The sequence below is a fragment of the Montipora foliosa genome, chromosome 1, assembly GCF_036669935.1.
Source record: "Montipora foliosa isolate CH-2021 chromosome 1, ASM3666993v2, whole genome shotgun sequence".
NCBI lineage: Eukaryota > Metazoa > Cnidaria > Anthozoa > Scleractinia > Acroporidae > Montipora > Montipora foliosa.
This window is the reverse complement of record NC_090869.1, coordinates 73,028,416-73,040,915: the sequence shown is the minus strand read 5'-3', so window position 1 is coordinate 73,040,915 and position 12,500 is coordinate 73,028,416. Positions and strand designations below refer to the sequence as shown.

Below are 12,500 nucleotides of genomic sequence, written 5' to 3'. Positions count from 1 at the left end.
TTTTGCAGTATTAAAAAAGTCATAAATGATGATTCCCTTGAATAGCTCAACACAAAAAACTTGGGAGAACTTTGTAATTTAGTCTTACATTTAAAGTTTCCGGGACTAAAAGTGAATTGTTACAAAAATTGTTACCATTTAAAGATGACCTGGCTTTGCTCAACAATCTCTGTCAAGAAGAGCTTTAAGGCAACAGCCCTTTTGAGATAGGACATCCCACTACCAACAGCTGGATGGAAATGCAATACTTCCCTCTTTCCCAAGATTTCAATAGATGTTATCAGGCGAAATCAGTCTAATGGACAATAGGGAATGATGGGACAATTTCGCAAAGCTCATCGAATGTTTTCTTCCAGACGAATGAAAACCAACAAGGTTTTCAAAGATGGTAGTCATTTATTTATCAAGTGAAGCATATTAAAGAGTTTTTCTTCTGAAGTTATGAACTGTTCCTGTCTTGTTCATCTACAATGCTCCTAAGAAAGGTTTTTACAAATATGCTGTCGGAAAGCGTGGTCTCTGTTGTCATGTTATTGACATATTTTTACTGTTGGAACACTTCATAACACATATTTTTATCTTTAACCTGTACACAGAAGCCGCTCAAAAGTAGCATCAATGAAATTTAAAGAAAAGGAAAGAGGCAAAAGCTAACTTGAAGGCTACTGCTCATATCAGCAAATATTTTAAAAATGCAAAATCAGCAAGACATGTGAATCAAAGAAAAATGTTGTAGTTTGAAGTGTAATTGATGAAAACAGTGACTGGGTGATAAGAGATATTTCATCCATGAGCTCTCAAGTAGTAGATGGCCTGTCTAAATGCCCGATCAATTCATCAAATCTGAATTTCTTAAAACTCTAGAGAAATTAAAAAAAAAAAGACACTCACGATTTTATTACCATTTGTCATAGAAAATTATGCTTATGTGAACAGAGAACAAAACAAACATGACTTCACAAAAAATAAATCTCCCAGTTAACCCAGAACTCCAAAGCACCTTCTGAGGTTGAGGATAAATGGCACTCCTCATTGATAGCCAATCACTCGAATAACTTCAACCAAGAGAATTGCACACTGGGGCAGCCTATTTCAGAATTTCAAGAGCAACAACAACAACTAGAGCAAATATTTTGTGCAGATAAAACTCAAGAGTTGTTAAGATGAGTCAGACTAACTATGTCGATCTACAATTGGAAGATTATATATACATTCATGTTCAACAAAGCACTTCTGAGGACTGGTCATAACAGCAAGTAAGCGTTTGATTCATCATGGTTTTAAATATAATTTCTAAAAAATGAAAGTAATAAAAATGTAAACAATGCAAAGAAACCCAGACACTTTAAAAGAGGCAACTAATATGAAAAAAAGCTTTGGAGCACTTTCAGAAACTGTCTCTTAAGTCAGTTTATTCTAAACTGTTAATACTAAATAGTAATACAATACTCTGAAATTTAGCAAATAAGTAAATTACCAGCATATCACGCATTTAATAATCAAATATGAATTCTAATCAACAGTGATTTAGATAAACTCATATAAGCAAAAACTAACAATAAAAGAGTCTGACGTTTTGACGCCATTGTCAAGGGAAACTAAATTAACTATGCGATTTTAAGAGTGAATATGAGTTCAGAGTCATTAATTAAATTTGCATAAGTCAGACAAAGACCTTTGCACAAATTGAGGCAGATTGTACATGTACATTTAAACACGGTCCTAATTGTTTAATGAGTAACATCTCGTTAACGAGACAGTCAAACTTGTTCTGGTTTTTCTTCAACACCTTAAAATTGCAAAGGTCATCCGGAACCGTGCCTGCATGTCTATTATCGTAATTAATGTTTACGCACTGACTGAAATATGAATCATATATTAAGGTACAAAAATCAACGAAAGAACCATTTTTGTACAGTCAATTTTCCTTTTTAATTCCTTGGATAGTTTTATGGAGTACTTTTTTCCAGGTCAGGAGCATATTCTTTTGGGAAAATTGTGTCTGGCAAATGATCCTTGTTCCCTCGTTTTCCCGAGCTCCAGTGACCGCTGTATATAACATGCTTTCTCCAGTTAATATTTCCGTTTATAAGAACAGTCCTATAGCCTTTTTTAAGGCACACAATCACTGGGAAAAGTGTAGTACATTAATCCTTTAGTTCTGTAGTTATTCATACACAAAGAACTGCCACAATTCCAATGCCAAGTTTTCGGCCACGTTGCCTTTTATAAACTGAAGTGCACTTCCGTCTGGCAAAACCAATAACTAGTATGAAACAGGGCTTGAAATTGCGACCAATACAGTCGCATTTGCGACTGAATTTTTTCCCTTTGCGACTAAAAAATCTGGAGAAGTCGCAAATTTGCGACTTGTTCTCATCTTCGCTCTTTCGAAACAAAAGAATTAGTAGCAGTTGCCACTTTGCTGCTCTTTTTACTAAAATAAATGAAGAAATGACAAAATTATTGTTTCTCGCCTTGAGTTTTCTTTCAATCTGAAGATAGCGTAATTGTAGCGTAATTTCGCTGCGATGTTGCGTGCACAACTCCATTCCTTCAATATCATTCGCCATTTTCAGCGGTTTACTTCAACACAAGTATTGTGGGCTCATATTTTGTTTTGCTACACCGCTGACAACACAATGCAGCGCGATGATTTTGCGACTACATTTTCGTATCTTGTCGCAAAATTGCGACTGGATTTTTTCGCAAATTTCAAGCCCTGTGAAATCAGACAATTTTACCTGGGTTCACTCCAATTAGAAGTGATGTCTTTCCTAGCACATCATTGATGTCAGTTGCTTCTTGAAAGACGACTGTTTTTAAGCATAAAGTTTTCACTAGTTTATAATAATGTATTCACAACTTTTCCTAATGTAAGTAAATCAAAAAATGCTTGTTTTTTGTATGTGTCTCCCCGAAGCTAAAACTCCCTGAAAACCGCTTAGAGCAGTACAAAAACCACACAGAATATAAAATGCCTCACAAATAAAACAAGGTACAAAGTTCTTATCCAAAATTTTGCTAATCTTCATTTCTACATAAAATTTCATTTCTATGTAAAATAATTTCTGTCATCCTGACCACAGGCCGTATCAGCCCCAGGCTTTGGCGTTACTGAGTTTGTACTTTATGAATGATGGAATAATAAAGTAAAAAAATTCTTTTTTACTGGGTTGCCTCATGGCAAACCCAGTCGAGGTCTGCGTTTAGTTTGTTTGTTTTCTTTTTTTTTTTTTCTGTGTCGGTAAAAGTCTTGCCTGTCACTCCCCTGGTAAGTGGTGTCTTTGTGGACAGAGCCTTCTGCGAGTATTTTCTTAGGATCAAGAGGGTAGTGGAACTGCGTAGATTTCTCTGGTGGACACAGTAGAATCATTAACTTAGCCTGCAATGGCGTCGAAAGTCATGTAACGCGAATGGCGTTTTAGTGGATCCTTAAACAAAATATACCCTTATGGAGCTCAATAATGGAAAGTTAGTTGGATAAAATAGGCAGGAATCTCAAAAGCGACGAGCACTGGACTTCGACAACAATCTATCGCCCGTCGAGACGAAATCAAAGTGAGCTATAATATTTACCTGAAGTATATGGTAATTTGACACGATCGAGTTTCTTGTCTTCACGCACGCAATGAAATAGGAAGAGGTTTTCGCCTCTAAGAGCAAATATGTTGTTTGTTTCAATAAATATTTCGCTGTAAAAGGATTCTGTGGTATTTTCTGCCTTTGTGAATTATAATATCATGTTGTGTATTGAATTTTCGAGCTTAAGGTTGAAATGTGATATGGGAGAAGTTTTTTAGTATTGCTCTGTAAGCAGGAAGGGTTCACAGGCCCGTTGGAAGCGTGCTTGAGTTTCAACAAAATGAGCCCCAAAATCAGCGAAAACTTTGACGCAGATGAATAATAAAGTAGCTGCTATTTCCAAAATGATGGAATTACCTGGTGATAAATAATGTCGTACGCGTCTTGGAGAGTAAATTTTGACTTTGCATAAACAAGAGTTGGGCGATTGTGATCTTTGTTTTGACTTCGCTCATGTCATTGTCAAACTTTATAACACTTGACAGAAAAAGAAACTTACAAAAACCCGGTATCTTGCCATCATTTGACACAGATGCTTCACTCAGGGGCACCCAACGACCAATTTGTTGTAAAATGTATTCATTATACCCCAGTTAATGAAAATAAATGTTATTAAGGCATTTTCAGGTGTTTTTCAGTGTTGCTGGGAAAACATTATCTGTTCCTTTTTCCCAGCAAGACACACAAGAAATTTCCCAGTCAGCTAGATAAAATTGGTTGGTTTCCCAGCCAGCTGATCAAATTTATTTCCCAGCCAGGAATTCCGCGCACTTTCAAATCCCTTGATCCAAAACGACCGAACAAAAGCGACAAAACCGGGACAAAACAGGTTTTTTTTCCGCAAGCGCAATTACTCTGACCAGCCGTCGTATGTTTGTGACTATTCTCTGGGAGAGGGAATGAGTTGGTTTTTTTCTTTCTCTTTTTTTTTTTTTTTTTTTTAGTCGTCCTCAGTCTTCAGAGTTTCTACAGCCAGCTCGGGTTGAAATGCTAGAAAAAGTCAGTAATTCCCAGGCAAAACCTCTATCAATAACAAAATTTCCCAGCCAGCTCATCGAAACACCTGTATTTTTGCCAGCCAGCAAGGTTCCTCTGGGGAACAGATAATGTGAGGAACAGATTCGTTGGGTGCCCCTGTTCACTGTTTGGCGAGTAAACATGCCGCGGTAACTTAATCACGGCGCCCGCTGAATTCCGGCCATGTCACTTTCGATTTTGCAATTTACTTGAACGTAGCAAAAATCTCCCAAAATGTTTGTCGCTGATCGTAACTTTTTATATTCTATATTCACGGTTCAAAATTAACGTTGTTTTCATGTCGTAAATATTTTATTCTCGATCGGCCGTCCGGGAAACTTCCTTCTGCTCTTTCTGAAAACTGTGTATCAATAGTTATTTGCTTTTTCATCAATATTTGTTTTGCATAAAGCAAGCTAACAGAATCTGTACCTTGCTGAGTTCGCATTTGTTAGCGTTAATAGTATTTTCGGTCAGATGTTTCTGTTTTTATGAGAGGTTTATTGTTTTGGTCTCCCATCCTAACCCTAACCCTGCGAAACAGGGCTTGACTTCAGTGAAGTTTAGTATTACAAAGCTTTCAGATGCTCAGAGGGCACACTTGTGGTGAAAAGAAGTTGTGAGGGAACTTGAAAATTATCAACATGTCAGCCCAGAAGCCAATATTTCTCACTTCTCTTTTATTTGTTATTCTTCAGAGACTGGAATGCTGTATTTCAATACCACACAATTCAGTGCCTTCTGATTTTCTGTAGCACGTACCACAGGCAACGCAGTGTATGCTTCACAGAAGCATCTAGTTCTTTTTCAAGTACAGTTGTTTTCTCCAACACATACTCTTTCAATGATTGTGTCAGTTTGGGGAACTTGTGCAATAATGCATGATCAGAAGAAATTTCTGGGTCACTGGAAAACACATCAGAAGAAGAGATTCCCTTACATACAAATTACTATCTAAATCTACATCTACACGTTCCAACACGTTCCTTTTGACTTATGGCTGTTTCTGCTGAGGTGGCATCATACATGTACATCTTAAGTCTATTATAAGTAGGCCTTACTACAGTTTGGAAGCCATCTTGACGGTAGGCAAACGTGTCCGAAATAACAGTGTTTCTACGGGAAACTGCTTGAGAATTTGCCCAGCGGGATTTTAAATTTTGCCGTACAACCGCTTGAAGTTTATGCGTCTGACAAATGTAAGGGTTTTTTAAAATTTCGCTAGGCAAATTCTAGTGCAGGTTGGATCCTCAAATTCTGACAGTAAAATTCTTTGGTTAGCGACTAATGTTTATCATTCACAAATTTTCCTATACATTAAAGGTATTCTCAAGTTACGTTAACGCCGATTCCCATAGAAATACTGTTATTTCGAACACGTTTGCCTACTCGTCAAGATGGCCTCCAAAGCCGTGATATGGCCTATTTCAACGAACGTCTATTACAGTATCTCTTCGTTGTTAAGGTAAGAAGAAATCAACATCTGTGAATGTAAAGGATGGATGAAGAATTTTCGCTGATCAACAGCATCAGACACTACTTTTTGTGCATCACCCAAGGACAGAGAAAATATCTGCCCTGAGTGAGTTAGTTTGCCATAGCTCTCTGCATAAATTATATGCAAGTTTATGTCATTACTCGTTCTTTACTGCTTACCTATGTTGACCCTGTCGCGTACAGGGAATGACGGACCCTTCTCTGTTCCAGCCCTGTACACAGCTCTGAGTGCCATGTTTCTATACACGTTATATGGTGTTTTCAAGGTTGCTCTAAATAACGGATTTCACTTTCGTCGTTCATCCGTAAATTTCCGCCGAAAACGGTGACGTTGTACTGTTAGGTGATAAATCCGTCCACAACGCATGCGTCGTGTCAGGTCTATGAAGTTATCGCCAAAATCATGTTTCAAATTCTGTTATGAAGATCTTGTTCGTTTTATTGAATCGCTGTAACAGAATTTAGGAAACCAGAGCCAAAATTAAGCCTACAAAAAAAGGAATTTGGAACAGAAATTAGAGCAACAGAAAGGAAATTGGAGCATCACTTAGAGCAACAGAAATTTAACGAACTGAGAGGAGACTGGTTAGGAATCAGTGTCCATTATAATTTATGAAGATTATTCGACCGTCTTTTTGGCGCTAAGAAATTATATTCCATTTCATCATGCCATCTCGACGGGAACTTGAAGGCGACGGGCGAGATTCGTTTTCTTGGATGGAGAGCCCGTTTCCTTCCTTCAAATTCACTTCATAGGGTGTGTTAATAACATTTTTCGGATACCCTTTCTTGGTGTCTTTTGAAATTTTCAATGTTTTCTTGAACTGTTCTCTGCTTTTAATGGTCTTTGATCTTTTACAGTAAAACCGGTTGTTCATTATTTTGCGCGCCACTTTGCAATTTTTTGACGCAATGTTGGTGTTTTGATTGGCAGTTTGCTCGGAGGAAGTTGCACGTTCAAATTTCAACTTTTACGTTCCCAAGATGCAGAGTCCGGTATAGGCCACTTGCACTAAGAGGTCACGTGACCATTGCTTCCTTTAAACAATTAGTTGGAATCTTGCTGATGCAAAAAATTGACAGAGCACATAAAAATTAGCTTACACCCGAAATTTGAGAGGAAACGCATTTAAGGAAGATATTTTATGGCACTTTGATTTTTCAACAAAGCAATATGATTTGTATTGGCCGCCATGTTGGAGGGCATACTCTTGCCCTCCAATATGGCGGCCAAAACTACTTTTGCTTATATCTTGTTAAACGTTTAATAGTTACGCTCAGATGTGCTGTAAACGTTAGGACATAATTTTTTCAACATCCTCCTTGACGTTTAAGTGCAAAGCTTGAGTTCAGAAAGAAGTAATTCATAATTTTAAAAAAATCACATTTCGGTCACGTGACCAGCGAGGAACTTACTCATTTTAAGAAAATGGTGCGGGTTTGAAAAACCAAATCACTATTATTATGTTTAAGATATGACCCACTAATCGTTTTTCGAAGGCAAAATCATATAGCTTTCATTTTCTTGAAAACTATGTCACATGACCTCTTAGTGCAAATGGCCTATTTGGGCCAGTTCAAAACAACCTTGACCTCTATTTTCACAATATAAATTTACAACATAAGGATTGTAGTAGGATTCGCGAGGCTGTGCAAAAGTTAATGCCGGCAGGTACAAAACACAGGTCACAGGGCACAGGTCATTGTTTTACCAATACAGAAAGTATCCTGAACATTCATAAAAGCTAACCTTAGGCCTAGAAACTTTTGTTTAGGCCTAATGAGGCCTAAGGTTAGCTTTTAAGGATGTTTAGGATACTTTCTGTATTGGTAAAACAATGACCTGTGACCTGTGTTTTGTACCTGCCGAGTTAATGCTCAATTAACAAATCCAGAAAGTATCGCCGGCGTGATTGTTTGCAAACCTTGAATTATCGCAAGTTCTGTGAAAACCGTTCGTGTTGTCTCAAATATGCCTTCATCGACCTAGAACAAAACTCACAAGAATTAAATTCAAGACTGTAAGGGGGTGGAAATATCAATTCAACGACACGATTTCTCAGCATTAAATTAAGCGCAATTGATTTTCCGCGAAAACTCTGTGGTGTGGCCACTGGGGAGCACTATAGCCGTTCAACCAGTGAAATTAGGAGTTAGATTGTTTTTACTCGGAAAAGACTGGCACTGACTATGAAAATCAATCAGCGACCGTGTTCATAATCACAAATCATGGAAGTGAGATTCTTAACCGCCGTGAACATATGTTCTTACTTTTCACTAATCTCGTACCCAGATAATGAGTGAGATCTGGGTACGAGATTAACTTTTCACCTCTCCGTTTTAACCGCTCCTTGCGAAAGAAAAATACAACCTCTGGCACCCAGGGTAAGCAAAAACCAAGTGGGAAGATTCCTTTTCTTTGGCCATTTGCCCCATACTTTTGTGACGGAGAAAGTCTTGAATTCTTCTTCACCAACAAAGAGGATCCTGAGTTCGCCTGCCATCTTATTTCACTCAATGCGTGGCCTTGCGCGTTGCCCCTCCACGCGTGTACGCTGATCTCAGTATGTGATTGGCTATTTGCCTACCCCACGTGGGACGCGGAAGTGAGCCAAAAATAACCTAAGACGAATTATCCCTGAAACAGAGCGTGTATTTCGGATGTACTCTCTTACCTTCTTTATTTCCTCTTGACTCCAAACTAAATTTTTGCTCACATCGTAATAACAGAACTCCGTGGACAAGTGGTCTAGCGCGTTCAGAATGCCAAAAAGCTGGGAGAGTGGGTATTCTAATCGCCGTAAGGGAGTGTGGAAATGCTGAAGGGAATAAAATTGGATCCCCCGATAGGAGCTTAATTTAACAAGGAGAATAAAAAAGAATGGGCCCGAAATGTTGCCGTGGCTGCATACGGAAAATTCGTTGTTTGAGGAGAGCTGAAAAAGGATCACGTCTGCGAGGTAGACTAGGCTAGTATACATCGCAGACGTAATCCTTTTTCGGATCAGTCCAAAGGAACGCACCCTTAGTTCTTGTTTACAGAATTGTCTTTGCCATTTCACGTGACTGTGCAGGTGATCCCAGTTGAAAACCACCGCTGTGATTGACAAGGTTAAGGTTCATCCAGCATAGAAAATGCCAGAGGTTTTTCGCGCCGCTTCGCCGCTCGTTTCTCGGCCTAAATAGCGTGCCGCGACAAAATCTCAGGTACCCAGGGTATGACACGTGCAGAACAATAAAAACTTTTACTCACAGCCAATATAAATATTACGGCTTGCACACCCGCAAAAATCGGTGAACAATGAACAAAAGCCTATATTGCCCCTTTGTTTTCTCTACTTCGATGGCTTCTTCACAGGACTCGTTGCTATGTGACGTCATGTCGGTCAAGACAATAGAGACGCTTAACCGCTTTACTCACGCAAGGAAGGGATTCCGATCGCTTGAGTGACTAAAGCGGCGACTGACTAGGAAGTGACTGCTGGCAATCTACACAACAGGTAAGCCGGGTTGAAATAAATCCGTACAATCTACGTCGTCATCTTCAAAAGTAGAAGATAACAGCGATAGACGACCAGAGCGGATTTTATTGTAAGCTTTGGGCGATGGGCACGGGCACCCAACGATAATCTTCGCCGAATTATGTGTTCGGGAGAGTCAAACTGCTCTAAGAATTTCGGTTCTACGTTGCCAAACAGCTGCAGATTTTTCTACTAAAACATCACTTAAAAGATTCGCAAACAGGGAAAAGTAGTCCGTTACGTTTTCGGAAGGGATATTTTTGCAATTTTTGGCGCGGATAAAGGTCACCTAGCAGTTCCGAACGAGCAAATTGTTCGATAGGGAGTTCGTAGAAGGTAACGTTCAGCTAGCAATTTCTGAAATGGAAATTTCATTCCCTAAAATTTTCGGAGACTTTCAAATTTCAGCTACGATATCCGAACAGATCAAATTTTTCTTGGTGATAAAAACATCTTTTTAGACAGTCTGTATTCATTACAAGGCGACTACAAATGTCTCTCAGAGGCTTTTGGCTTAAGTTGCTCGTTGGGTGCCCTTGGATGGGCTTGACTTTGTGAGTCGCTTGACATTCCCTAGTATCGTCTTGCGACAAGACTAAGCCTAAGAATATTTTGAACGGAGTTTCCTAGTTTATGGAACGCCAGGAATGTCTTACGGTACTTCATTTTCTTCTACTGGTTGCATTGGTTATATCATTACATTCAATGCTTATGTCATTATAGTGGGTTGTTGTCTCATACTTGGTGCTTCTGTGTATATATATACGTGCGTACAAATATGCACTTTCAGTGCGTATATATATATACTCGGTTCACTACTAACTTTGTTTCAATCAATATTAATCAGTGCTTTATTATATTCGGTTGAAAAACCGTTATATTTGATGACGTCTTCATAAATTGAGTGTGTTTGTCAATATATATTCGGTGCCAAAGTCCTTATGTTCGGTGTTTCTAGACTTCTTATGGTTAACCTGCAATGAGGCTATGGCAAGCCGTTTGTAGCAATATTCAAAACTGATTTTCAATTCATTTCAATACAGAAATCGTAATTCAATTTGATATTTAATGCATATTCAACATCAATATTCAACGAACCATTCAATGTTCAATGGGTTGCCAATATTCAACGAACCGTTCAATCTTCAACTGCAGAATACCTTGCCATTTTGAAGCTGCACCTCTGAAGAGGCTGGATACGCGTATACTTGGTGGAAAATACCACCCACCCCTAGTAATGTTCTAAGTATAGTCGGAAGTGGATACGCGGATACGCAGATACGCAGTGGAAAAGACCACCCCTCCCCTAGTAATCTTCTAAGTATATTGGTAAAGCCGGTAAGGGATCACACCAACTGAGAGAGATCACCAGCTTTAATATAGATAATTGTTTTTCACGCGATCATCGCGCTTAAATTCCGTGGGATGCCGTACCGAGGTGCCGTAATCTAGCAGGAATCTTCTCTCACCGCTTGCAAGTGGCAGACGAACCAAAGCCTTCACGGAGACGGTTTGGCAATCTACAAAACTTAAGACAGTTGAATTCAGCCGTGTTGCCTTCCACCATACATTATATGAACACAGACTTTGTATATTTGTGAATAGATACTGTATGTTCGTGCGAAACGGTCGGGCAAAGCTATGTAACTGGCTACATTAAACCCTTGGGATATCGTGTTCAGAATCAGCAATGCTGGATCCAGAAAACCGAGTCAGCTTTAAGATGGGGTGCTGCTTTATCTTGCAGTCTCTATAGTGTGCCTTGGCGAATTCCCGGCTTGGGCACCTTGATGGCCACCATTCTCTTATAAGGTGGAAGCTGGTAATCCATCTGATGGCCGTATTGATGGATTCTTTAGGAGGATCATGTTCCTGAATTCAGTGTAGTCCAAATAACCGAGCAGAAACTGTGATGAATTTGTTTGCAAGTGCAGTAGACAAAGATGCTGGCTTGCCCATTTGATACCCGAGTGGTAGTGAAACAACAGCTAGAGAAGATGGACGTGGGCAGATCTAAAATAAAAAATTCTAAAATTCTGGAAGAATGAAGTGAATGTTAAAATTTTACCAATTGCCCTTGGAACTTTTGGAACTATGACAGGAAATGAAAAACGAAATATAGAGAAATTGGGATGTTCCATTGGAACGGACGTTATTCAGAAAGCCAGTCTTTTGGGATCAGCTCTTATTATAAGGAAAGTGATGGACATTGACTAATCAGCGTTGGAAAAGCATTTTGCTATAAATGGCTATGGGTTGTAACTGGATAGAAGATTGTACCGGTGTAAACCGTGAGACGAGTAATAATAATAATAATAATAATAATAATAATAATAATAATAATAATAATAATAATAATAATAATAATAACAAACAATTTATATAGCACCGTTTCTGCAGGCATCCAAAGGCGCTTTACAAGCTATTCACAAAGGAAAAAGTAAAAACTACCCCAAAACTATCATCGCAAAATCCACAGTCAATAAAATAATTAAATGAATCAATAAAAAGCTTTCGTAAAAATGTCAACAGAAGAGTTTGATTTCATGTACTAAAGGCAGCGAATTCCAAAGTCTTGGTGCACAAACCGAAAAGGATCTATATCCATATGTTCTAACCCCGGGCGAGGTACTGCCAGATATGGAGTATATAGGTATGTGCCGCTGTCAGGAGCCCATCCTGGAGCGTGCAACTTCCATACAGCGTCTGTGAAACGGCGTTTTCACAAGTAGGTTTATTTTTAGACTAGCCCTTCCCGCGAATTAGGTCAAAAAACAAAGGCAGTTCCGGTTCGGTGACCCTATGACGTCAGCTTAATTTCTTGTAATTGGTCATCGGAGTCCTGTGGGAGTCTCATTAGCGGGAAATTCAATCTAAAAA

General features: G+C 38.9%; 2 protein-coding genes across 2 annotated transcripts in view; one reads left to right on the top strand and one right to left on the bottom strand.

Annotated features, from left to right (window-relative positions):
• The window catches only part of LOC137973873 (uncharacterized), a 62,931-nt gene extending 56,407 nt beyond the window's left edge, over positions 1–6,524 (bottom strand). Inside the window, exon 1 of the mRNA XM_068820771.1 lies at positions 6,259–6,524. Within this exon, the coding sequence (XP_068676872.1) occupies positions 6,259–6,334 (76 nt within the window). The 5' untranslated portion in view covers positions 6,335–6,524. The remainder of the gene's footprint in view (positions 1–6,258) is intronic.
• Positions 6,525–9,477: 2,953 nt separating this feature from the next.
• The window catches only part of LOC137981046 (uncharacterized), a 36,588-nt gene continuing 33,565 nt past the window's right edge, over positions 9,478–12,500 (top strand). The window contains exon 1 of the mRNA XM_068828416.1: positions 9,478–9,599. The gene's annotated coding sequence lies outside the window, so the exon portion shown is untranslated. The remainder of the gene's footprint in view (positions 9,600–12,500) is intronic.